At 41.4% G+C, this 27,948-nt stretch overlaps 1 protein-coding gene across 1 annotated transcript; it reads right to left on the bottom strand.

Moving 5' to 3' along the window:
* Positions 1-993: 993 nt before the first annotated feature.
* Positions 994-25,087, bottom strand: OGA (O-GlcNAcase). Its single transcript, XM_065842935.2, has 16 exons — positions 24,500-25,087; positions 20,637-20,688; positions 20,224-20,321; positions 18,884-19,014; positions 18,075-18,246; positions 16,996-17,094; positions 16,553-16,837; positions 15,842-16,000; positions 13,990-14,600; positions 13,429-13,603; positions 9,827-9,912; positions 8,855-8,959; positions 7,391-7,476; positions 6,249-6,441; positions 4,077-4,236; positions 994-3,316 (listed from the first exon to the last, which is right to left on the bottom strand). The coding sequence occupies exons 1-16, from the start codon at positions 24,684-24,686 to the stop codon at positions 3,180-3,182; spliced, it is 2,736 nt and encodes a 911-aa protein (XP_065699007.1). The 5' UTR covers positions 24,687-25,087; the 3' UTR covers positions 994-3,179.
* Between the last annotated feature and the right edge of the window lie 2,861 nt (positions 25,088-27,948).

Here is a 27,948-nt window from a genome sequence, read left to right as displayed (position 1 = left end):
CTGAAGCAAGGGAGGCAGGAGACCCCCCGCTTCATGCTCCCCTAACAGAAGAGGTCCTGGTGTAACATCATAGCCCAAACCAGCTGAGATGTGTTGACATGGGCAAGTCACCTTGCCATTTCTGCCATACCTTCATGAAATAGGCTTCAAGAAAACAAATATGCCTACACGCAACACATGATTTTGTGAAGAAAAACTATCATTTTAACACAGCATGTGTTCACAGGATTAGGAGAAAAGTTTTTGACTGCTCATTTCCCTGCTTAGTCTGTATATTATCATGTTCTCCACAATACATAGCTTTTAAACTGCATAATCCATGCTTTTCTACAGCAGGTGGATGAACTCTTGTGAACTGATCTTAGGATAAAGCTGCTTTTAATGCACCTGACCCAGCACTTTTGTTTGCGATCCTAAGCAGGAGGCTCCTTGTTTTAGCTGTCTCTGGTGTTCAGTTTCGCAAGTCACATTTTGTGGATGTACAACTAAGGCTTGACTGTGGAGCGAAGTTTGCCTCTTAAACACAACATGATCGTCGAGTCCCTTCATCCCTCACCTTATTTCTGTTGGCAGACTCTCCGGAGTTTCAGCAACCTCTATATCCAGCAGAAGGCAAAGAAAAGAGAAGAAAACAAGAGGGCGAACGAGCACTGCTGTAATAAAGCTCACACTAACTTTTCCAGACACTGGAGACCACCTTTGAAATAATTTTTACCACACACGTAAAGTTCAACTGGTACTACTCACAAAAGGGCCAACAAGAAAAGGTCAGTGACACACCAAAAACCTTTGAGGCAAGTACTTCTGAAGGGTCACTGAATACCTATCTCTGAAAAAGATAGGCATAGGTAACTATCTACCATGTGTAACACACACTACCAAAACCAGAGACAAGATTCTCTGCCAGCTGATCCCAAGTACATCCAACACGCATGGTGTAACACACATTGCTGAACCACTTCTGATTCTGGAGCCTCATATACAAAGTACGCATTTCTTATTTACATTCACTTCTCAATTTTTATTCTATTTCTTGCATGGTCTTCAAATACAGCTTTACAGGTCTTCTTTGTTTTTTTTCTGCTACAGATACTGTTGATCTAAAAACAGATTAATGAAAGTGGCATTCCAACCTTAATGAAAATTCATAACCATGAAAGATATGTCAACATATCACTTTACAATCCTAGAATGATGGTATTGGCCCGACATTCCATAGGCTTACACAATTAACTTCTGTAATAATAATAAAGCCATAGGAAGAGAAAATGTGGCAACTCCTTAAAAGCCAAGAAATAAGGCCACAAGCATCCTATGCTGTAATGCTATGCATCCAGATAAAATAAGTTGACTCTGGTATCCATGAAGAAACAAAACTCTCCCACCTGATAAACCAAGGTATCTGCTATTCAACATGCACTCAAAGCTGTATAAAACTAGTGGCATTCAGCTCTGACTTACATGAAATCCCATAGCACAACCCTGTACCTGTCTCTAAAAATGAAATGAACTTGTTTCAACTTAAATACTTCGTTACCGCATTAAAAAATTTGTTCACATTCTGCAAAGAAAAAAAAAATAAACCAACAAAACTAAAAAAAAAAAAAAAAATCCTGCATGTGATTGCACCAGAAGGCCAAACACATCATCTCCTCACAGGTTGCACACCACATTACTGCAGTCTTAATGCCATCTATTATAGGTTGCCTAACTTCCTCTGTGTAACTGGAGGCTTGTAATAGGAACTGAACTTCCTTTGCACACCACTGAAAAAAACTCCAGGAAAATTAAAAAGGAAGAGAGTTGATGGCAGCAGGTGAAAAAAGCAAGGTACTGCAAGGTGTATACCACTGGCCAATTACATATCTGGGACACCAGGACTTCCGTGAAATACCAATTTCATAAATGATGCAACTACCTCACTACAAGATCCGATACCACACCAATTCCATCCCATAGCCAAACATGTCAGACTTGGGTAAAAATATTAATCTTGGAACATTTAAAAGTAGGTAACCATTTAAATAATGTGTAAAAATGTGCTTATTGTGACATTTCTTATAGAAAAGTTATTTGATAAAAACGTGCAGGACTTTAAGACCCTGATTTAATCGAACTAGTATGAACAGGCTTTGAAACATGGTGACTGTTCCAAGGACAAGTCCCAGCTGTGGGCCAGCTCTCTCCTTCTCACGGTCTTTTCATCCACAATCCTGTGCAAACATTACCGAATTTAACAGGTTTAGAAGACCGCCCTGTGAATTGCCATTTCAGTCCCAGAAGAATGATGAGGACCTCAAGCAGTGACAAACTGCCGTGTGAAGGAAGGATCATTTGGGATCCACTCCCCTTACCCAAGATGGTCAGTTTCTAGCCCTGGATAGGAGGCACAGTAAGAAAGGTCAGTGCTGAGGACAGATTTGTTCTCCGTTGTGGTTTTAGGTTATTCAAAAGTGCCATCTTGGCCCTATACCATTTCACTTTTCAAAAGAAAAAGTTACAAAAACTGGTAAACAAAAGAAGTTAGTCAGCATACAGCTAAGTTTATATACACTGAAATTTACAAGTTTGTCATTAAGTGACTTCTGCCACAGACCACTGCACATTTGTCCCTAACAAAGCACAAAGCTTGAACCAATGGTCATTAGAAGTGACAATGGGTCATTGCTTTATCAACAAGCATAAAGATAGTAAAAAATAGAACTGTAGCTACTTATCTTTAAATTTGCTGACTAACACAAGCAATCCCTCCCCTCCCACTTCTGCAACTTTTAGTTGCATATCCTGCTCTATGACAGAGAAAAAAACCCTGCATCTTTATAGACACTTCTGCCAGAGATCACTTTTCTGTTGACATGTAAACGCAGAAAACTATCATCAACCACAGCGCCGAATGAGAGGGATTCCTCCAAGAAGCTCTAGCCCATGCAAGACTCCTTGGCACTTCACGCAGGACCAGAAGAGGACAAGGTTTCTCTTTGTTAAAACAGTGTTTTCAGCAGCATTATCCTCTTAGAAAAAATTACAGTCTGAATGTGTGATGGGCGATTTTCACATAGCCCCTTCTACCAAGCTGGCTTATTGCTGGCTTTGTGCAGCTAAACCATATGAAGATGCCCACCACTACCTGCCCAGCCGTTAGGGGACTACAGTACTGGAACAGTTCACTGTCAAGCACTTCACAGGCTTCTTCCAAGGATAACAACATCCTTCGGAAATCCTTCCATTTTAGCAATTTCAAAACAACCCAGCTTGCTGTAAAATTCCAGGATTCTTTTATCATCTGGTCTCACTTCACAAAAAGCCCCACGGGAGCCTGAAGAAGGAAGAAAGAAACAAAACACAGTAAGAAAAGAGTTACTGTAAAAAGCACAGACATCAAGTATTAGTAGAGTTCCCACCTATTTTAACATTTAAACCCAATGAAATCACTGATCCAATTCCATATGGAACACACTGCCCCAAAAGAGACTAGATTTATGGCAATATAGCTGACCATCCCCTAAAGGGACTGTACATTGCAGACGTCTCATCCATCTGAATGAGTCCTCTGCACACCTCTTATTTCACGTAAAAGCATCCTGAAACTCTGATGTTGGCTCAGAAAATAGCACTAGAAGAGGGCAACAAATTGCACAAACGAACTGTGAACCTCAGGTGCGCAGTAAGGCAGAAAGCCAAGTACTTTCACATACTGAAGGTTTTGGTAATTACCCACCAGTGCACACTGCCACACCTAAGAATAAGTATCATTACCAAAGCCAGCAGGGGATATACAAACATTTGTGCATTGTTGAGAATGTAAAAATGTTTGGTCTCACCACCAAATTGTTCCTTCAGTTCTTTCTATTTCCTAATTTGCAGGATAACAGCTAAAGTGAAAAGCTACCTTTGCCAAAGCCAGCAGCAGAAGTTATCTATTTGAAAGCTTTTCTAATTATTTACCCAAATCTATAGTGCCAACTATGGCAGGTTGACATGCAAACATGGTATAATATAACCATCCTGAATTTGCCATGCATCCTAGAACTAACATGTAATTAAGAAACAAGGAATCTTGAATGCAAGAAGCTTACCATTAGCCTTTAGAGAAGAGAGCAGGCAGGCCATCATACTTTTGGCCACGCTTGGATCTGTCACTTTTTTGTGGATATCAATCTTTATCAATGATGGGAAGTTGGCAAGGAACGATTCTGGTAATACTTCTTGCTCTTCATGGAAGCTTAGCATTATTTTCTGAAAAGAACATGGGAAATAGACATTTAATCATCATCCAGCTTTTCATTTTCATTCATCTTTATTAAGGGATGCTGCTTTGCTCATAGCGTACCTCTAAACCAGCATGCTTTTCAACAGCATCTCTGATGGTCACTTAGCTCCTTCCCTGCTGAATTGCTCTCCATACTCCAGACAAAAAGGCAAGCTACAGAAGCTGCTCAGACTGCCAAAGTAGGAATGCAAGACTCCTGGCATGGCTTCTCAGTGACCCACACTTCAAGTGAGAAAAACCATAAACCAACTCATAACCAACACTTTGTGCCAAGGACTTTTTTGCTCCTCACATCACCCCACCAGCAAGTAGGCTGGGGTGCACAAGGAACTGGGAGGGGGCACAGCTGGGACAGCTGACCCCAACTGACCAAAGGGATATTCCACACCATAAGACATCATGCTCCGCATGTAAAGGTGGGGGAAGAAGAAGGAAGGTAGGGACATACAGAATTATGGTGTTTGTCTTCCCAAGTAACTGCTACACATGATGGAGCCTTGCTGACCTGGAGATGGGTGAACGCCTGCCTGCCAATGGGAAGCAGTGAATTAATCCCTTGTTTTGCTTTGCTTATTAAGCTGCCTTTATATCAACCCAGGAGTTTTCTCACTTCTACTATTCTCATTCTCAACCTCATCCCACCAGGGGGGAGTAAGCAGCTTTGTGGTACTTAGTTGCTGGCTGGGGTTAAGCCACAATGCCTTCCATATGTGCTCTTTGGTTCACAGCAGCCTGGAAACACCTTTCCTGTCCATGCAATTATCTTAGGCTACGTGCCCCAACAAAGGCAAATTTGCCTCTAGCTTGAAATAAGCCTTGTTGATCACTAAAGGATGTTGTTGATTACTAACGACTATTGCAATGACCCAGGAAAGTCTTTAAGAATGTGACACCAGATGTTAATTTAATGCAACTCACAGAAATGGAACAATGAGTGAGGTAATGCAGAAATACACAAAGCCAAATCTGAAATATACTCAAGTCATTCCCCCTGCTGGTTACAGAGTTTTAAAACCTTTAAGGAAGCACTGGCTCAAGTAAACAAGCCATGTAACTTCCTCTCTTATATAACTACCATAACAACCCAAACCAGGACTCCATGGCACAAAGAACCACACTATTAGCAACTCTCACTTTTTTTTTTTTCAGGTCAAGTTTAAATACAATCCCCTCAAATCTATAAACTGCCATCTCCCAAACTCTTGCAGGAAGAGTCTCTGTTAAAAGTTACTACTTCAAACTCGTTCAGTTACTTCAAACTCAGAACCACACCTCCTCCTCCAGGCTTTTCTTTATCACAGCTGTAGCAGGCACAATCCCACAGAAAGCGTTCAAGCACCAAAGCAAAGACGGTAACTATTCTTTCCAGAAACAATTCTTTATTTTCAAAAGGTAATTTTCTCTAGATTAAGGTGGCTTACATGTACTGCATTGATTACTACTAAAGTACACCTCGTGGCTGTATGACAACACACAGCTCTATCTGTCTGGCAGTAAATAATTTCACTGTCACTGTCTAAGATGTCAGATACTGTGCTCACAGACGACTTCAGAAAGGTACGAAAATTGAACTACACAGAAGCTCAAAATGTAATATCAAAACAATGACCTGCTTTGGAAAGAAATGTGGAGTATCTTACAGACAGTCATCTTGAGCTACTGGAACGACCTTGACCAAAACAGAATGAGAAACCAGAATGCTTTTGTACAGGAAAAGATATTTACAATGTGTTAGACGCACTCTGGCAGTTCGGCTAAGATTAAGTAAACCAATCGCAAGATAACTTTAAGCGCATGAACAGCTGCCATAAGCCAATTAAAACAGAAAATTAAACACGTGTACAACACCTACTAACTATAAATGTAAGTGCCTTGTGGAAATAAAGGGTCACTTGGTTCACCTGCTCTGAGAGTCCGTGCCTTCAATCCCTCAAAGAAAGACTTAGCATACAGTTCTGATCTCATGAATTATACCAACCTCTGCCTCAGAGAGCTCCTTGTCACTATTTGGTTTGGTATATTTTTCTTGCATGAAAGGGATCCAAGACATTTTGCATTTTTTAATGAAAGGAGTCACATCAACCGTTCCCAAAGCATAGCCACATATGCCATCCTCGTCTTCCAAGACAAAACAGTAATCCAGGCTGAGAGTGAGTAGACCTCCTACTAACCTGCAGAAAGAAGTGTTCAAATTCAGTCAAAAGAAGATCACTTTCAACAAGAGGAGACTCCAGGGTCAGCCAAAGAAGTGACAGAGTCCTCCAGTCACAGATTTAGTTAATACAAAGCATTAATTAACAGATTGATCAGCTGTCAAAATTCAGCTATGAGCAAAATCTGTACATCAGAATCCCACAATTTAATTCCACACACACTGCCCTTCTGCCTCAGAGACACAAACTTCCTTCACCTTTTGCCCTCAGTTTCTCTGCTGCCATTATCTCCTTGTTCTTCCATTTTCTCTTTTGTGTATTTTTCATACCAGTTACACATCCTTTCTTAACTACCTTCCTGTCACTCACAGAGCAGTCTCTTCACAAAGTTCTATCTAAATTGAACACTCAAGACAAAGAAAACCCCAAACCTCAAAGTAGCTCATTTTACAGCTTGGACTTGATGCACTTTTTTTTTTTTTTTACTTCATCTCACTTGTTATTGCTTAATTCTTTTTAAAAGTTGGTACAGATAATCTATAATAAGTATTTTAGAAAAAATTCAAGGCAGTCCACTGGGAGATTGGTCCTCAAAAATTCAATTACCTGGAAAACTACACTAGGTTGGAAAAAGTACCAAAGGGTAACTATAGACTACATACTTCCACAAAATCTGAAATAATAGAATACTATGTGCACAGGTCTCATAACAGACATTTCAGCTAAGTCTTTTTTTCCTAACAGCTCACAACAGGTGACCAGAGCACAAACTAAGACATAACTGTCAATGGTATCTTTAGAAAAAAACAAAATGGGTTTGTTGTGTTTTGGTTTTGTTTGTTTTGTTTTTAATCAAATGTTCTCTTCATTCTTCCCACACACACACTTTTAAAAGTTCAAATTGAATACATTGTCAGGACTTCATGCTTCAGAACCACCTCTGTAGGTCATTCATTCCAATACATACTTGTCTCCAATCAAATCTGGTAAACTATGGAAGGGTTGATCAGCTCCATCAGCATACATTTCTCTGCAGATCTTATATACAGAGGCCTAAGAAGAAAGAAGAGAGAATCTCAAGTCATCAGTTGCATTCAAAAGCTAACAAATTTGTTTTAGACAGATTTCATTAACAGCTCCTCTGTAAACTAGAATTGACAGGCATTTAAGTTACACAGAACCAGAGTACTGATCTATGAGAAAAGATCTATTTTCCTCCACTCCCCAAAAGTAACAAAGTTGTTCCTCAAAAACACTGTGGTGAAGTTGATTTGCTGTAAAGGCTGGAGGTCAACCTCCTGCACCTTGTAACAACACAAGATTAATCCCCAGGGTTAGTTACCAAATGCTGAGTGAAGATCAATACCCTCCTATGAAGTTCCTTTTCAAAAACTCAAATGTTCAAGTGCAACATTTTAACCATAGGGAAGGAAAAACACACCTCCACTTTCTGCATGTTAAAAGGCTTTCAGCTAAAGCTCTTTAAAGAGTAAATTTGTATCAGCCACTTGTTCAAGGATATGAAAAATTTACACTTTTGACCTAAAAGGCTTTGCATTTGCCATGTAAAGGACATGCCCTGTCTGAGGGGCTTCAAAATCCTGATTCATCTGAGCTGCTGCATATTCAACACGTTTCAAAGGAAACATGTTTCATGTCAGTGTGGCTACAAAGTTCAAGCTACATTAATCCTTACATTGTTTAAACTGTATCCATAAAGAATGTTAACTATTAGTTGATACATTATTTTCAAGTATTCTTCTTGCTAAACTAATAGCAATAAAGCTACACTATGATCTGTTCAGAAAAAAAAAAGGGGGGGGGGGAGGAATCCTCTAATTGATAAAGGTTAAAGCAAAATGCCTGGTTTCTAAGTATCAAACATTGTCTGAAGCAGACTTGGCAACAATTATTTCAAAACCAGACCAAAAAGTTTACAACTGTAATTAAACCAGTAAGAATGGCTAAAATATCACATTTTACAACTACATTTTGAGACACAATATCAACGTTCTGCCCATATACCTCTGTGAATACCAGCTGTTACCCCAATAATTACTGAGAGAACAGGTATATGTGCTCTCCCCAAGGTTAAGCCGTTGCTTGTGTTCCCACTGCAAAAATTCCTTTTCCAGGAATGAACAACTTTAACTTGCCTTTCCGAAACAGAGAAGGCACTCATACATTTTAAAAGGTGGGGGGGGGTGGGAGACTGGCAATCAAGATGAGGGTGTGTACATACTGTTGCACAGCACATTGTTGAGCTACAGGCAAGTCACATAATCTCAGTTTTCCTGTGAGCTTGCCTTTGTGCCTTGTGCAAGACAGTGGGACAGCTGTTTCACAAGGGGACAAAGGGACCCAGCAGTAACCAGTGTTGCCACAAAAGGAAATACACCATTAACAAGAGCAACAAGTCAAAAGCAGTTACCTCATCTTTAGGAAAGTAGGGTCGTATGGTGTACACTTTGGAAGTGGGTGTTAATGGAGGTGGTTGAAAAAAGAGGTCATTTGCCCCATCAATAGGCAGCAAACGCTGTGAAAACAAAATACTTAATATGACCATATGAACAGCAAAAGGCATCACTCTTGGGTGTGCACTGCAGACTCCCAAATTAACATTTGCTACTTACAGGCACCCCAGTAGAAAGTGGGGTTGGTATGCTTTACAAATGCAAAGACCTTATTTGAATAGAAAATATCCAATTGGTGTTTTAAAATATGTAATTGAAACAGCACATTAAGAGCCTATTAATCTTATCTGCTTTAAAATACTTTTTACCAATTGTATCTACACTGTCTCTGTACAAGAACATAGAATGTCAGGAGGAAAGGTTTGGTCTGAAGAGGGTTAACTGGCCAGAGGAGACGCTTTATCCCAAAAGCAATGCGCTGATTCAATTTGCTGCGCGCAGAGCACCTGTGAGGGGGGAAAAAGTATAGCGCCTGAAAAATCCATGAACAAATTTGAACATGGCATAAACAGAATTTAAGAATATTAGCCAATTGAAACCTTTGCAACAAAGCATATTACAGCTTTATTTAGAGAAGAATCAAAATTTGCATGACTATCCCTTTTGCTCATGGAATTCCCATTGGCAGACAAGCATGCGCGCATTGTGCAATTGCGGGCGCAGATAAAAATGCTGTGCGACCTGCAAAGAAACAATGTGAAATGTACAACTAAAGCCGCTGCGCTTCGCATGCGCGTGGGACAGGCAGCATCTCCTTGAGAAATTACTGTAGAAAGGGGAGGAAAATTATTTTAAACCAAGCTGTAAGACTAATGGGCTTTGGACCAGAAAGCCTTCGGCAGACCAATCCTTCCAGACCTCTGATGTGCAACAAAAGGTTTCTCATAAAACAAAGAAAATGTCATTCAGTTGTGAAGTCATATTGATACCTGGAACTCTCCTGCTAGACCACCTCTAAAGGCCCAGGGTTCTTGGTCTCCACTTAAGAACTGTGCTGAAGATTGACTACGACACCCTGTTGAGATCAGATCCAAGCGGAGAATGTTACGAGAAGGGGGATTTCCTGGGTGTCTAACATGTCCAAAAAGCTAATACACACTTGTGGAAAAAGCTCTCTAACTGAGCTAGAATCCAGGGCTTGGGGAGGGGCTGTAATAATGTATGATTTATAAAGATTTTGTGCTTACGCACTAATTGCAGTATTCCAAATTTTTTGTTGCCTGTAACAGACTAGTCTCAGAACAGGTGAGGTGATTCAGCTAACACACCTCATTCCAGATGGCACAAGGATGGTGCCATGCACAACCACAAAAGCTTCCCAGGCATTTTGTACTTTTTTTTTTTCTTTTGTATATTTGTGGCAGAAACATCCATTTCACCTATGAAAAGATGATATCTTGGAAGCTACATGGCTCAATAGCTATTCTTGCAAATTTTAGATCAAACAAATATCATTATCACAGCCCCTTGAAAAAAATGAACCCTTCTGAAGTCACATTTTAGTAATAATTGTTTCTAATCTTGTCAGAAAATTAGGACTGGCAATATATGCAAACAGTCTGGAATAGCTCAGGCAGCCAGGACAGTTGTATGAAACAATATTCTTTCAAGAAGTTATGCCAATTTACATAAACCAGGCTGTACCTTCACAATGCTGCTGACATGTTAAAAAGCTAAGTAGTGTTAACTGGAATTAACTCACAAATTAACTAGTACACCCTGTTGGTCACAGATAATACTAGATTTTCAGCATATTGGATTTTTTCCTCCTCAAGTATACCAGATGCACCAGGGTCCCTGCTGATCAACCAGCCACAGCAGGCCCACTGAAGTGCTCAGGTTTACGCTTACTTTAGGAAAGAGATTTCCATTAGCTATTTGAGTTTTAATAATGTTTTGCCAGCAAGACACCACAGCCTTCAGCAAGTAACAAACATAAATGACAACTCTGGAGAGGTTGGGGGGGGGGGGGGCGGGAAAGGCACCATATCTGGAGTGGTGATTTAAACTACCAGTCTAGTTTTCTGACAAGATGAGCAGCGCAGATACTCTTTTCCTTTTGTAGACAGCAATCTACCTCCTGTTTGAGTAACAGTCTCAGATCAGTACAGACAAGTATGTTGTGCTAGTCAGAGAGTCCCAAAGTGTGCCAAGTTTGACATTTATGAGAGTTTAGGAATATATGTTAAATACAAACTACCCTAAGTATGCTAAATTTCAGAAATGATCCAAACATCAGAATTTGAATTTGGTTTACTCCCACATTTTACAATTCTCACATAAAAAGATACCCTTCACAAGGAGGTTTAGTCAATAACTTGGAAGACATTATCTGTCTGTCCTTTGAGACTACAACTTAACTAGCACTTCCAATTATTACAGTAAAGAGCTGCATGAATGAAGAGCTGTATAAATGAAAAACATTGTTAATGCCTTAGTCGCTGCGCAAATGTGACTTCAGGTCATGCCTATTGCACATCTAATCTAACTGAGCTGCCTCAGACAAAACCTTTCCATTTTAAATAATTAATGACGACGCGCTGTGAACATCTGGCGCTGTCCATCCAATAGCAGTAGAAACTTGTGCTGAGGATTCTCCCATCTGTACACAATGGGGAAGAAGACAATAGAAGTCATTAGTAATCCATAGTACTGTACAGCCACACTAATTTAAGGGACTGAATGCTAGCTGGACTTGGGAGGAGAGGTGAAGAAAGTAAACATTCAGTGGACCATTGAGCACACCGTTGTGAAAACTAATTTGTTTGGATTTGTAATGTACTTAGCTTGATACAATGATGTATTTTATCAAAGGCTTTTGCTCTATATGTATTTACACTAGTGATAAAATACAAGCTGAAGACAAAAGCATCCCCTCTCACAGAAGCACTGTTAGCGTAAGACTACGACACTATCAGAAACTCCTAAAATTAATTTTTCAACTATCTAATACCAGTTACTGGTACAGAACAGTGGCAAAGTTAACAGAGCCTGTATTTACTGAGATGGCTTCTAACAGGTACTATTCCATTTTAAGACTTGAACCCAACCTTACAGGGACAAGGAAAACTGAAGGCAATTTCAGCTGAAATCAGTAGGTAGTTTGATAGCTCTGAAATGCAGTCTTAAGTTGGGCCCTCAATATTTAGAGATTACAAGAATCATCATTCTCTTTATAGAGCCTTGGCCTGGAGTTTTAAACAGATAAGTTACCAAAAAGAGAGCTTTCTTTCTAATTAAAGGTCAACATACAGCAAGAAGAGACAATCTGGGGAGTTGTGTCACACTGGTCTTAATGCATGAACTAAAGCTTTTAAAGAACATACAGCAGAGAAGTTAACATACTACAATGTTGCTGAGTTTTCCTCCCAAGCTAGTTTTCTTCTTTGTACTTTGCAGAAGGCAGTCTTAAAAGCTCTCCTTTTTTATCAACCATACATATAGGGATCAGATATTTAATAAGCAGAAAACATCGGAAGCTGTTGAGCACAGACTGACTTGATGACTTAACAGGTCTTCTCTGTTCCTGCTTAAACCTGCCAGTGTTTAAGAGTATCATTTGAAGAATCCAAACACTAGGACTAGACCAAGGTTGTGTAATGGTTAACCACTGCGAGCTTTTTGACAGCTACAAAAAGTGTGACATGAGATCATCAGCTTTGCTGCCTGCTGTGTACATCAAGCAAGTCCACAGCATATTCCTTACAGTTGGATTGAAACCTGAAAGTGAAATGAGGTCACTAGAATTACCCAGGCCATGCTGGTGCTATCTGCCAACTTCAGAACCCCTAAAAATCTTTCAGAGAAAGAAAAAAACAAACAAAACACAAAACTGTTTTAAGATCAGTTTAAGTCTCAGACTAAAGCTGTCTAGAGAGCTCCACAGCTTCTACCCATTACCAAAAAATTAAAAAAAAAAAAAAAAAACCAAAAAACCTCAACAATTTGGGAAGGGCTTAAAGGATATTATTTTGCACCAGAATAGCCTTACGCTAAAGCTCGCATGCGCACAGGGCTAGGAGGATTGGCTTCCTCTTGGTCAGGCCCATTGAAAGGTCACCTCTGCAATTGTTCTGTTGAAGACAGCAATAATGTTATCAAGACAGAGCAAGCAGCAGATAGCTGATGTGGTCACATTTCGTAGTGTCATTTCCAATCATACACCAGGATGTCCAAGGAGTTACATGGCACAGTCCAGTGTGCATTCAGTCAAGAGTAAGTTAAAGTCAACACTTACGTGTCAGCTGAGATTCAAGTTTCATTAGCCCAAGAAGAAAATCAAGGTCTCCAGGCTTAAGCATCCAGCAGACTTCACTTACAATACCAAAGCAAATTCACAAGCATTGCTTCAAATAGTGATACAGGAAAACATTTAAAACAGGGTCAAACCAGACCCCATGTCCAAGAAAACACATTTGTCTAACACTTTGTTTTTCCCCATGGGCTAATTAAAAATGAAAAAAAAGAAAAAAAAAAAAAAAAAGAAAAAGACGACACTATCTGGGATTATAATGGCTCCCAATGCACCTACCTAACCACTGCACAAAAGATTTCACCATTGACATAATACTCTTGATATCCCAGACGTAGGAGTACATGTCATAAAGGATTGTCCTGTTGGCACAATTGGAGAGGCGAGTGAACATCCCCATCACCAAACTGCACATCTCTTCAAACTTGGCTGCTCGGTTACGCCATTCTTCTATCTACGAATGGAAGCAAAAGATCCACAAGATCAAACACAGCCTTCTAGGGAGGAGAGGTAGTCTAAATATGGAAGAAGACTATACGGTTTATGACTTCATTTTAGCAGCATGGTCTACCACATCACACATGATTCACAAGTATTCTCTACGAAGTGAAGCCAAGACAGGGATCACTGGTAAAATGCAGACACCAGACTGCCTTCATAGCTACACAGCACAACAGGGCTTAAAACAGCAGATTGCGCTGGAGGAATTAAAGTGACTGGGACCTGCAGTTATATGCTATCCTTCAGCTTTTAGGAAGTGGAACACCAATCTCTATTACCAGCATCAGATAACATTGCTCAGAATTTTGATTTAAAAGGAGAGAAACAAGATACACTCACTTTTTCAGCATCCTTTCCTTTGCAATTCACACTGACAACACTGCTATTTGCTCTGAGCCACTGGAATTCTCTCAACATTTGTGCACCTTTGGGCCCATGTTCATAAGGAAGGTAAAACAAGTCAGCAAGAAGCTGCAAGTCCTCTAATGTCACAGGCTCTACAGTGTAGAGAGGTTTTTCGCTTGGCCCAGGCACAAACTGTTCTTTGTTAATTTGCTCATCAGTCTGCATAGGGGCGATGTCACTACCAGAGTCTTCCTGCATAGACATCTCTGGGGACTTTGATTCAGCTATGCTCTCCTTATCGGTATCCATCGGCTTCAACTCCTCTGCCATCTTGGCTTCGGCAATATCTGTCAGTATTTGATTAGCATTCTTGTCTGTGTCATCTTGTTTCTCCACCACCATGTCCATTGGTTCCTCATCAGATTGTTTCTTCTCTTCTTCCTTGATCAAGGCTGGTGACTCGCTGCTCAGCGCTGCCCCCTGACTCATGATGGGTTCCTGGTAAACTGTGGTAACCACAGTTGCTGCATTTAAAGAGGATGGTGCCACCAGAGGCCCTACATCCCCTACAGTAGTTTTAGCACCACTGTGGGCCACTTGCCTACCTGAGAATAAGAAGAAACAAGTTGAAAGTTTTTAATATCTGCCAACTAACATTCAAATCAGCAGCTTCTGCAAATCACGGATTATTCTGTTGCCATGGCACCTGATCAGTGCAGTTTTCTTTTGGTACTTGGCCTGTTCACTTTTGTCATTGTAATTTCTTGTCTTCTGGCAAATTTTCCCCACTACGTGACTGATAAGCAAACATAGGATGGGGAAAAAGTTCAGAAAATTAGTTAGTATTTATGTGTTGCCAGCAGCATTTCTGACTGCACCATCAGAAAAGTTCTCAAAGATAACTTTTTTCCTCTGCATCAACTGACTTGATAAAGCTTTACTTGGATACAGAGCACACTTCAAAACAAAAGGACTGATGCTTAAATATTTCCATTGCAAAAATGTCTTTAACCCAGGGAACACTGAGATATTCAAAACATGACTGGACATGGTCTTGGGCAACCTGCTCTAAACTCACCCTGCTTGAGCAAGGTGGTTAGCCTAGTAGATTTCAAGAGGTCCCTTCCAATCTAAAACTATTCTGTGAAAACGGAGGAAGATGACACCTTGATTATGACTCCACACCCAATGTTCTTGCTGCAGATGAGTTTCAGAAAGATCTGAAATCCTACAGCAGTTCAAAAAAATAGCTGTATCAGAGCAGAGCTAGGAGGAGAAGAAGTTCTTTGATTCTCCCACTAGTTATCAGAGAACGGCACTCTGACCACCTCAGACTCACATTTGAGAAAAGCAGATTTCACCTCAGATCCCAAGCTCCCATCACTACAAAAAAAGGTATATAATGCTTGAAGGAACCCAGCTGGTTACTGTAGAAAGAAACTCAGAAAAATAAAGCAACTGGAAGATCATGGACTCTTCTGGGGCAGAACTAATATTTACAGTAATCTAACACCTATGTAAAAAAAATACTATTCGTCCTATTCTCTCAGGTCCCATAGAAGTCTAGTAACAACTGGGACTAGCAAGATTCAGACTCTTTCCTGTCTTGTATCAAGTGCCAAAGGATCACATGTCAAGGCTGCTGCTGATCAGTCAGGACAGTACAGGCACATTGCAGAATGACACACATTCCTCTTTATTAAGGTTCTTCCAATTAGTAAGGCAGAAAATACTTCCAACTGAAAAGCAGGCATTTGCCATGACCTATAAAATAATCTAAATGCAAGAACTGGACATTTAAGCCCATTTTTCTACCAATCCCAGAACAATACCAAACCAAACTTACTGCTGTATTGCTGAGGTACTCCAAATTCCTGCAACCATTCCGTTAAGGCCAACTTCAGGGCCATTTGTGGGCTGTAGAGAACATCTGTTTCAATATCTTCATCACTCCCCTCATTTTCCAATTTAATCTGGATAGAAACTGTACTGTCTTCAGTATCAGCTACAGAGACAAGTTTTAAAAAGTTATAATGCAAGTTTCATTTACAAGAAAAAGTCATGTTCTACAAGGCATTCAACAGCCTTACTTCACAAAGAAGGACAAAGCATTACATCCCAATTAGACAAAATGGAATGCTATGGTCACCATCAATGTCAACACAGAAACATCATGCAAAAACTAGACATTATGACACTCAGAGTTTCTCTTTTGATCTGAACTGCTTCTATTCCAATGCAATCAAATCCATGGACCCTTATGTCAAATTTGCGCATTAAAATTATTTGCTGAGAGTTTTTCATACAACCACAGATACCTCTCAAGACTTAAGAGATTCTCTGATAGCATGTGCTACAGATAATTCCCACGAAGTCAATAAAAGAATGGGTGCCCATTACCTTCCAGGTAACTGCCATTTGCTTATGGGATAGAAAATGGTAGATGATCTTAGAAAGAAAAAGTTGGTAAGAAAAGGCTAGAACCATTTAAAGAAATAAAATTGAAAAGCAGTATGACTTATACGGTTAAGTGCAGATACCAGTTACATATACTTACTCATCACCACATCTTTTCTCACTCCATTCATATTGGACTTGTACCAGGTTGCAAGTGTGTGAATAGCAACATAATTGGCTTCAAACTCACAGTTGGGATTGGTCAGAACTCCCTTTAGTCGAGGGATGAGCTCAGTTGACCGACCTTTGTAAGGTCCAAGGAAAAGTCTCTTTTGATCATAATCATTAGCATGAATGTTATCCCAGATAACTGGTGCTCTCCTGATGATCTTAGAAACTTCTTCTATGGATTCTACTGGAATGTCTTTGGATACAACTTTCGGACCTAAGAGGAAAACAGGATAATCAAGAGGGCTTTGCATATACTTGAAGATCTAATGCCCAAGTAGTTGGACAGTTAATTTTACTAAATACTTATAAGAAATCACTTTTAACATCAACAGAAAAAAAAAAAAAAGCAAGCACAAACCAAACAATTTTTACCTGTCCATAACACCTCAATGCCAGGGAGCAGTTTTTCTCCTACAGTTCGTAGATATGGCGACTGGGCAACATTTGGATAACAGAAAGTTCCACAGTACTCTGTACACAAAAAGATGTCACTGTGAGTAGAGGGATACACATGTGACAACATGCCCAACTGTCCCATCAACACATTGAGAAACCACTACCATCTGAGATGAGAAACATCTAGAAAATTTATTAAAAGAAAGGCCCCAAAATCTAAAGTTTAAATAAAAATGACAAAAGGAAGGGTAGAGAACTTATTTAAAACTGCTCAAATATCAAAACTAGGAAAAAGCTAACGAAGTCCATAAATAGAAAGGCAAGTTACAGCAGGCAATATGCAAGAGAATTAGAAACCCTAAGACTGATTATGAAGTGCAAATACCTAAAAATATTAACACCAGAACATAGTCTCTTTGAAGTTAAAGAGGAGGTCTGCAACAGAATCAAAGTTTTACAGTGTAAGGTGATAAACAGCTTATCAATTATAATATTGCTACTGAATTTAACTTTCCTTGCAAGAATCACCAAACATAGTGATTCTCTCCCTTACAACATTCTTACAGGTATGAGAGGAAGCTTGCAATTTAAAAAAGCAATGACTGGACCTGAGAGCAAATAATCTTATAAATCAACTCAGTGACTAGTAAGTGGGTAACCTTATTAAAAACAAGCACCAATGACAGAAGTGAGCACAGACTGCGCTGCATCTCTACTATGAGAAAATTTTAAGAAACTAACACCTAGCCAGATGAAGAAGCAAAAAGATATTGGTACAAGACAGACGGGAGTCTTTCTTGAACCTAACTTTCAGTTCAAACTTCTTGAACCATTCTATCAAGCAGCCTTGTTTGCTTGGCCTTTCACAGGTGTGTAGATTTGGCAAAACATCTGCATAGATTTGGATTACTTGAACATTTCCTTATCGGGCAGTTTCTTCAAAGAACCCCAAAATACTCCTTAGAGAAGTGATTAAATATTAAACCAGCTTTTCAACCAGTAAGATAATAGGGCCCCTCCTTTAAGGCTAAACAAAATTATTAGTCTCATTTTACCTGTAGGACAGAAAAGGAATGTGTCTGGTTCTCCTAGATATTGATAAATTTCATTTGTGATTGAGACTTGAGCATGAGCAAAGGAACTGAAAACTTCTTTGTCTGCTGCACACATATTGTGATCAATATCATCGAACAGCAGCGCAAAAGATCTGCAGCCAAACTGGGAGACCTAATACAAGATACAAGAGCAAAAGGTTTAATTTTTTAAGTAATTTTTCTTATTTAAAAATCAAACTGCAGAATTTTTAAAAGGAAAAGCTACAGCAATGGGGGAGAGAAGGTACATGAGGCAAGCCAGTCTTTGGCACCTATTCACAATGCATGCCTATCTCTGACCCACTGCTCTGCTTTTCTCAAAGATCTGCAATCTGTGAGTTTTAGCAATCCAAAGCTGATCTCACTGGACAGACAGCTGGGAAAAAAGCTAACTCTGTAACAGCTTTTGGACAAAAGAGATAAGTCAATTATGAGAACAAAGAAGACGTGTATGTCTGCCTTTGAAGGTGTTTATTGTGGACAAGTTCTTGCTTTAGAAACTCATCCTGGCTTCAAGGCCTATATTACTCTGAAGACAAGCTCCCAAGAACAGTCTTCAGGACCCAAAACAAGACTTTTTTTTAATACAGATGATCACTGGCCACTTGTGCAATGCAACCTGAAAACAGCCACTGGGATTGTTCAGAGGCATCCAAACACTAGTGCTGAAAACATTAAAGAAGCTAGTGAAAATGTGCAAGAGTGAGCAGGGTACCAACATTTTCAAATTAAGTAGCACTACAACTGTGGTGAGCTTGTGTCACACTCACCTGGTCCAGCTTGCGTTTCAATGTGGATACCTCTTTAGGATTGGAGAAAGTGATGTCAAGTCCAGGAGAGATTGCATAGATGAATTCTATTTCATGCTCTCGTGCAGCTGATATTAGAGTCATTAGTTGCTCTGGAAATCAAATTCAAATATTTCAGAAGAATTCAACAATTAAAATCTCAGACATAATTATAAATAAATTATAAAATACAGATGCCTCTGCTACCAGAATAATAATAAAAAAAATAATTTGTTGGATTTTTTTAAAATCAACATAGCAAACAGCACCAAACTGTTTGGAAGAGTTGTCAGAAATTATGCCCAAATGAATACACCAACTGTTTCTGCACTGTTATTTTCCATGTTAAAATTTGTTAAAGATTTAAAATATTCTCTATCTCAGTGTTGTAAGACAAATGTGGATGTAGGTTGTTTTTTCAATATGCACACTAACAGCTCTAGAATCTTTATTCACTTTTTCAATTTTTGTCACACATACTAAGATATGATTCAATGTAGTAATATGCTGCATGACACTGATTCACATATTATTCATATGACTGAAGCTCAGGGGCCATGAAAAAGGGCTTTTTTAACATTACTGTGCAGAAGTAAATGCTTTTAGAAACAAAGTTCAATTTGTTAATTATTCTAAAAAATAATTTTATTAATTGTATGGATTATTCAATCTTTGTCGTTATTGGCAGTTATCTTCCAGTATCCTTCAGATTATACTTCTGCAGTGATTCAAAGTGGTCTCCAAGAAGGATTATTTAATTTCAAGCAAGTATCATTTTTCCCCTCACCCAAGGAAAACAGTAATCCCCACAGGCTAATAAAACACTGTAGATTCCATAAATACCAGAAGTGGATAAAAAGTCTTACACCAGTCTTATGTTCTGACTCAACAGTCAGAAGCCACTTTTCTGACTGGTACTGTCACTCTTCATTGAGACAAGCACTTAATGAATCACACAAATGAGTATGTTATCAGCTCATCAATCTTTTTTTCTTTCCTGAAGCAAATAATTACTACCTCAAAATATGGCCCAGATGTTCAAGAGCCAGGGGAATAGCTTTAAGCAACCTTCCCTTGGAAAAAAGTATATCTCATAAGATAAAGCCTTAAAAGCAGTTTTAGAAATCAGTCGTAGAGTTATAGTTAGAAGAAGTAAATCCATGCTTTCACCAAAGCTCCACTAAATACATCTGCATGAACAGCTCTCTACTCACCTTTGGAAACCGCTAATGTGATTAAACACATACAAGCATATGTAGTAAAGACCAATTCACCCAAGTGTCTATTTATAGAAAACACAGAGGAGAAATAAAGGCAATTACCCGCTTCCTCCACAGAGTACATTTCTCGCCAGAACATCCTGTGCTTGTAGTCATCCTTTGGAGCATACAGGTACGTGTTTAGTCCCCACTTTTGAAGTCTATGAACATACCAAAAAAGCCTTAATTGGGAGAATAGTCTACAAATTCAGGAATTCTACATTTTACTTGATCTAATTATTTTTTTTCCTCATTGAACATTGCTTTAAACTACTAAGTCATAATAACCTTACATGCAACTGACATTGCATAAATTCAGTTTAGGCAAGATGGAAATGTGAATATGAGCCCCCAAGAATAGTGACATTAGGCAAAAAGCTCCTCTAGGTTAGAACAATAATTATTTTCAGGCTTAAGTATAAGATTATGATTATATTGTGATGGAATGTGCTGCAGTAAGAGGAAGCATGACTTGCCTTCTAAAAAGTTCTTTTCTCTGCTCCATAACCCAAGGTCTTCCATAAAATCCTATAGGAAACAAGATTAAAATTATCCAGTTAGATGTTAGGTTGTGCCCGCTCCATGAAACATTGTATTACAACCCACTGTTTTCTTCCCCTTCTGCTACACTCATTAAAAAGCTTTCCAAAGAGGGGGGATGGGGGGAAACCTAGCTAGACAGCATTAGGAGTATAAGTTATAACTGCATTTTAAATTTAGATCAGTTTAGGTTATTTCATTTCTTTTGATCTAAGGCAGGGGTGTCAAAATTTTCACCGCAGGCTACAGCCTCATGGTTGCCTTCAAAGGGCCGATTGTAATTTTAGGACTGTATAAATGTAACATTCGGCCCTTTGAAGGCAACCGTGAGACTGATGTGGCCCCGGGAAAAATTGAGTTTGACACCTCTGATTTAAGGTATTATGATTTTGGCCACTGAAGCAATAAATTTTCAGAATCTAAACTGTATTCCTGATCACATGCCCTTGAAAAGTCAGTATTATTATAAGAGCAGACTGAACAGTCATAACCTAATTAAACTATCACTCCAGACACCTACAAAGTAGATTTGATTGCAATGTGAACAATGAAGACACTTGAAAATATTTACCAGGTCAAAAATGCTTAACTGATGGTACAGACTAGAATGCTAAATACACAGAGTATATAAATACATACCGAGGTAGATGATGTGTAATAAAAAAAAAGTATACAAGTGAGTTGACAAAACGCTTAGGATTCCATTGCTTTTATTCAGCTTATTTGCCTCATTGACAAAATTAACTTGCAAGATGATACCTTTCTTTACCATTCCCACATCTTTACAAGCTAAGACCATGCCTTTGAATAATCATATAAAAGCATCTACACAAGTGATTTTAGAACAGTGTATATTCAAAGCCATGGAATTCCACAGAAATTGTAACTGTTTCTGGTTTTAAATCTAATCCTTCCATTCTAGAAACATAATACCTTAAAAAGCAGTCTCAATGCACTCAGTGAAGTAAATTCACTTAGACATATGTGGGAACAGTTCAATCACAAGTGGGCACTTCAAAACAAAGCTTCAGCTTAAAATAATACTGAAATTTAATCAGCTCTTATTTTCAAACAGCATGGCCACTCAATGATGAATGATGCTCCTCATACAGAAAGCTCAGAAGTCCCCATAGACCATGAGTTCAAAAGGTAGACAATATCTTCATTTCCAGAACTATTCACCGTTGTAAATCTATAAATGTTTGGTCTCACAGAGGTCAAAACCACCCTCCTATGGCCTTTCAAAACTGATGCAACAAAAGCATTTTCTATATTTTAACAAGTATTAGTCACCTGCTAAGTGAACAATGCTCTTTTAAGCTTAAGCCAGGATCAAGTTCTAAGAATTAGTCTCTCAAAAGGTGATTTTAGACCAAATGGCACCACGAAGTGGCAAAGCTGAGTAACTACTACTCTTCACAAACTGCAAAGTGACAAGTTGAAGACACTTAAACAGAGGAACAAACAAGAGAGCAGTTGCAAGGCATGAAAGCCTCCCAGATTATTTCACCCAGAACAAATATCTCATTTTCACTAGAGCTGCCCAATTCTGACCAATGCTGTCCTGAGGAAGCTCAAGAAGCCACAAAATGACTGAGTTACTGTGGTACCTTATGTCTCATAACTCATTCACAACACTTTTGCTTTACCTGTGAAACTGCTGTTTCAGACCTACTAGCCTAAAGCAGAGCAGGGGCCCACTATAAAAAAAAAAAACACATGAAAATCGGATAACAAAGACTAATTAAATAAGATTGAAAAGAACATGCTAATCCAAAACGATACTGTTCCATCTGTCACCACAATCCTTAGATTACTAGTATCGCCAGCTGATGAACAACTCTGGATCTTCCTGTTCAACTAAAAAAATCGATTTGGTTTTGTATTACTCCCTCAAGACTGTGAGTCAGGTTAATACAAAAATCAACAGATCATGCCAAATACCTCATCCCTGTTACCACTCTACATCACTCAAAGTCAGAATAACCTGAAGGCAAAGAACCAGAGTTTTGCATCCAGTACTCTCTTACATCTTATTACTCCTCAAAACAGTGCATTTTAGATCTGTCACAAGCATTTCACACTCTTAAGAGTGCACACCCAGTATGTGGATAATTTCCCCTTCCCTTTTCTACAAAAGATACAAACTCTCCCTGTCATTGCTTTAACCTCAACATACCTCTAGTCTGTGTTAACTGTTGCACTATGCTGAAGTATTTATCTACACTTCTGAAGCTAATCCCTGTTTTTCTCTTACCCCTATAATTCTCTTGAGTCAGTAAAGAGACAGCTATTTTTACCCACTACCATTTACCTCATTCACCACAAAAAGGTTTTTCTAGTTGTTTTTTTGTTTGTTTTTAAACACTTTCCCATTACGTTTTTTTTTTTTTTTTTCAGTACACATACTAACGTTAGACTGGTAACTCCTAACTAGTGTTAGACTGCTTCACTGGGCAGAGGCCATTTTCTTGCTTTGTTTTATGCACAGCACAGTCAAGAATACCTGCACCAAAACAAACGCAGAGGAGATCAACAACGTGACTAAGATGACAAGAAAAATTATTATGGTATACACCATGATTCTGATATAACACTGATAAACAGACGATCCATGGTCAAGGTATACTGGCAGAAACATGATAAAACATGCTGTTAGGATCTGTATTTCTCTTCACTGTTATCTGCCTCCAAAGCCTTACATTTAGTATCTATCTTCAGAGAATTAAGCTTATTAATAAAAAAAGTTCTCTCTTTCCTAGTAAGAACTAAAAAAATAAAGGCATTAACCAGGTCTAGTGCACTTCACATGGTGACATTTACAGGAGCCAAATGGTCTTTTCAAGATATGAACAAAAGGCATTCTGCAAGCAAGGCAGATACTGACTTTGATAAACTGCTTGTTTCACTCCCCATTCCATCTGTTAATAATTTTGTTCTCCTACTGTAGATTCATTATAGGTACCAAAATAACAGTAGCCCATGGGAATTTAAAATTAATCCAGATTTTCTATTATGTTGGGAATGAACAATTTTTCTTGCTGGTTTTCAACCACATACTTTAACTGACCTGTCAAAAAACACAGATAAATTCTGTAGTTACTGAGGAATGCAAAGAGTCCGTTTATTCTGCAGCTTCTGCAACAACTTCAACCTTTTAATGCCACAACTATGCCAAAGGACAGAAAAGCACTGTTCTACAGCGCAATTAAAATGGTAAGTTACAACACTTTAGAGAACAGGGAGCATTTAATATTAATTCCAGAACAGATGTTTACAGAATCACCTATTCCCTACCCAGGAAACTGAAGCTGAGCCTCTGGCGCTCAGGAAGAGCACGTACAGCTGGGATAATCGCACAGCAGCTCTCCTCTTTCTCTCCTACCTCCTCCTTTAGATACGTACTAGCAAGGGAACCACAGCACTGCCTCAGCCTTCATTAGGAATCATCGCCTCACCCCGCCGAACAGCTGCCATTAAAGGGCGCTTCCTGCTAGCCAGCAGCTTCCAGCACAAGCCCCAGGGGCCGCAGCCCCGCCCGAGAGCCGCGGCTCCTCCCCGCCCCAAAGCCCTCTCCAGCGGAGGGAGCCCCGGCCAAGAACCGCGCACCGCCCTCCTGGCAGAGCGGGCTCCTCCGGGCATCGCAGTAGGTCGGGAGAGGAGACGGGGAATAGCAGCGCCAGCTGGGACCGGTCCCCCCGCGGTCTCCCGGGGATACCGCCCCCCCAAACACCTCCCGCGGCCCCTCCCACACCCCCTATCTTCCAGGGATATCGGACACCCCTCCCAGAGCCCTTACCTTCCACGACGCCGCAGAGAAAGCGGCGGGAGCCCAGCGCGGTCTCCGTCTCGGTGTCGGTTTCCTCGCCCCCTGGGACCGACCCCGCGGCGGCGCCCGGCGGCTCTAAGGGAGCACCGGGCACTCCAGCCGGGTTGGGGCTGCCTTGGGGCTCCTCCAGCGCCGCCTGCCCATCCTTCTGCACCATCCTGCCGCCCGCCGCCAGGACCCCCGCTCGTCGGGCCGGGCCAAGCCGAGCCAACCCGAGTCCCTGCTGCCTCCTCTCCGCAACTCCTTTGTCTCCGCCGCTCTGGGCCGCTGCCGCTTCCTGTTTACGGGGCCCTGCGCCTGCGCGGGGAACCGGCCCCAACCGGTCCGCACCGCTCTGCCCGCAGCCGCCCCGCTCAGAAACGCGAAAAGGGACCGCGGCAGAGGCGGGGGAGCTGCTACCTCCTCAGGAAACGAACGATACAGTCCGCCGCAGCCTAACGGCCTCCCCCCGCCGCGCTGTCGAGACCGCGCCGCTCGAGCGGGAACAAGGGACTGAGAAGAGGGAGTTACCTCAGGGAACGGGCGGGCGGAGCGGGGGAGAGACGGGCATGGCGCATGCGCGGACCGCGAAGGCTGCACACTGCGCCTGCTCGGGAGGGCGGCGGGGGGAGGGACGAGGTCGCGGCTGCTCGAAGCGCCTGCGCGGAGAGCTAGTGCGTGCCCACGGCGCATGCGCGAGAGGCGACGGGGAGGGGGAGAGGCGGCAGCGGAACAGCACGCAGGTGCGGGAAGGGAAGCGGCGCATGCGCCGTAGGCTTTGTGTAGGGAAGCGGCGCCGCGGGGAGGGGAATGTTTACTTCGGTTCTGTGCATGCGCCTCAGAGGACGGGGCGGAGGAGCCGCGCGGGCGGGAGCGCGCCTGCGCGCGACCGATGCGTCACCACTCACGTGGGGGCCGCGCGCGTTCCCGCGGGACGTGTGCCACTTGCGGCGGGGCTGCGGGGTCGGAAGAGCCCTTTGAGATGCTCCCTCTTTCCCAGCACAGCCGGTGCTCCGTTGCAGATGTTTACACATCTGGAAGGGCCTACGAGGATGCTGAAGGACAGGCTACCAAGCTGAGGTCTTAATAAATCAGAGAAGGGGCCATTCAGATGGCATCATTCCAGCTGTGTGGGAGCATATGGGGCTGGGAGCAACAGGCCCCCAGAGCACCACAGAATCATTTTGGTTGGAAAAGACCCTCAAATCATCGAGTCCAACTGTTAACCCAACACTGGCAATAAACCATGTCCCTAAGAACCTCTTCTACATGTCCTTTAAACACCTCTGGGGATAGTGACTCAACTACTTCCCCAGGAAGCCTGTTCCACTGCTTCACAACCTTTTTCCTAATATCCAATATAAAACTCCGCTGGTGCAACCTGAAGCCATTTCCTCTCATCCTACACTTGCTAGTTGGAAGAAGAGACCAACACCCTCCTTGCTGCAACCTCCTTTCAGACACTTGTAGACAGCAATAAGGTCTCCCCCCAGCCTCCTTTTCTTCAAGCTAAACAGCCCCAGCTCCTCATCAGACTTGTGCTCCAGACCCTTCACCAGCTTCATCACCTTCCTCTGCACTCTCTCCAGCACCTCAATGTCTTTCTTGTAGTGACCTGTGCTGCTTTACGTGACCTTTTTATAGCTCCCAGAGTAGAAGAAAGTCGGGGGGGGAAGTGGTGATTGCAAAAGAGGGACAAGTCTTGACAAGTCCTGAGCCAAGTTGAGTGGTCTCCATTTTCCCCCTTTGCATCATGCAGAAATCCAGGGGGAAGGGATGATTGCAAAAGATCGACAAGTCCTGGGCCATGTCAAAGGGTCTTAACTTTTCCCCTTTGTTTGCTGAGCTGGGCATATCAGGAGATGGGGCTATGTGCCCTCCAGCACATCCTCCACCTCCGGCCAGTCAGTCGGCCTGATCTGTGGCTCGTTAGCTCCTCGTTGATATGTAGATCGCAGTTCCCCCTGTTCTGAATGCGTCATCTCCTGGCTGAACTAGTCAGGATGTTGCTGGCCTTTTTGGCCACCCAGGCACACTGCTGACACTGGGAAGGGCATGGCAGGTACAAGCCAACAACAAATCAGTGAGCAAAAAGCTGCTGGAAAGCCCAGTTTGTGAGGAAGGGCTGGAGAAAGCCTGCAAACATCAGAGCAGCCCCGTCATGTTTCAGCCAGAACTGGAAAAAAAAAAAAAAAAAAAAAAAAAAACTGATTTAAAACATCCCCTGCTAATTTGGACACTGTTTGCCTCAATTCAGCTCTCCCGAAACCTTCCCTTGTATTTTTGAAGTCTGTTTCTTGCTCTTCAAGCTTATTTCTCCTGATGATATTTTGGCACAATGAGAAACAAAAGACAGCTGCATTTCTGGCTCCATCTATGCATGTGCTCAGGAAGCTGCAAAGACCCTGGCCAAGGACCATCTCTAGTTACCATCAAGTCCAATCTAAAGCTTTCAAAGAGCAAAAATAGCAATTGTACTGCTACCCTAAATAGTAACTTGCTAAATTGTATTAACATGCAACAAGACTTTATGGAAGAGAAGAAATGCACAGAATTTGGGTGGAAAACACACAGCACTTTCATACCACCTTGTGCAGAGCTGGGCAGTTGGCTGCTAGGTTAGAAGGGACCCTGAAGGCATCATGCTCACAGCTTTGATCATGCCGAAATAATCCTGCAGTAACAGCTCCCCCAGTGTTGGGATCTCATCCTTTTACAAGATGTTTGTGTTTCTATGCAATATTTAGAATGCTGGAGTGAATCACTGCCCCGGGCTGCATCTGCTGCCTCATCCAGTTGCTCAGCTGTTTTTCCACATAGCTACAACTCTTTTTACCTCTGAAAGCTGGGAAAAAAAGATGGCTTGAAACAACAGCAAGCTGCCGTTTTCCAAGGACCCACTAGCTCTTACTTCAATTCTCAACATAAACCCTACAACTTCACTGTTACCCACCTTTAAATGCCATGTCCTAACAAGGGACACCTGGTTCCAAGCCCTGTCTCACACAGCAGCTTCTCATAGCAAGCTGATGACACCCCTGGAGGGACTGATCCAGTCTTCCCTGCGGGTCTGCAGAGATTATCTCTTGGCTACCAGGGGACCGGCAACTCCACACAGCTGCTAGCAATGGTCCCTGAGCAAACCTATTGTCCTTTAGCATAAAAAGGCTAAAGTGGCCTTTGAGAGCTGAGTGAGACCCACAGCATCCTTTTCCCCATTGTCACCACTACCACTCACCCTGGGAAAAGGGACCAAAGGGACCCCATCAGTCGCTCACAGCATCTCTGTGCCACGAGAGCCACAGATGGCCTTGCCCAAAATAGCAACCAGCCAAGCAGATCTCACAGGTTACATATACTGGGAAGGATGTGTTAGATGGGAAAACCCAGGCCAATTCACAGTGCTGTACACAGACCTGGGCAATCACCAGCAGGTCAAA

Source organism: Patagioenas fasciata, chromosome 8, assembly GCF_037038585.1.
Source record: "Patagioenas fasciata isolate bPatFas1 chromosome 8, bPatFas1.hap1, whole genome shotgun sequence".
NCBI classification, from domain to species: domain Eukaryota; kingdom Metazoa; phylum Chordata; class Aves; order Columbiformes; family Columbidae; genus Patagioenas; species Patagioenas fasciata.
The sequence above is the reverse complement of the archived record's forward strand: the minus strand, read 5'-3'. Positions and strand labels throughout refer to the sequence as shown.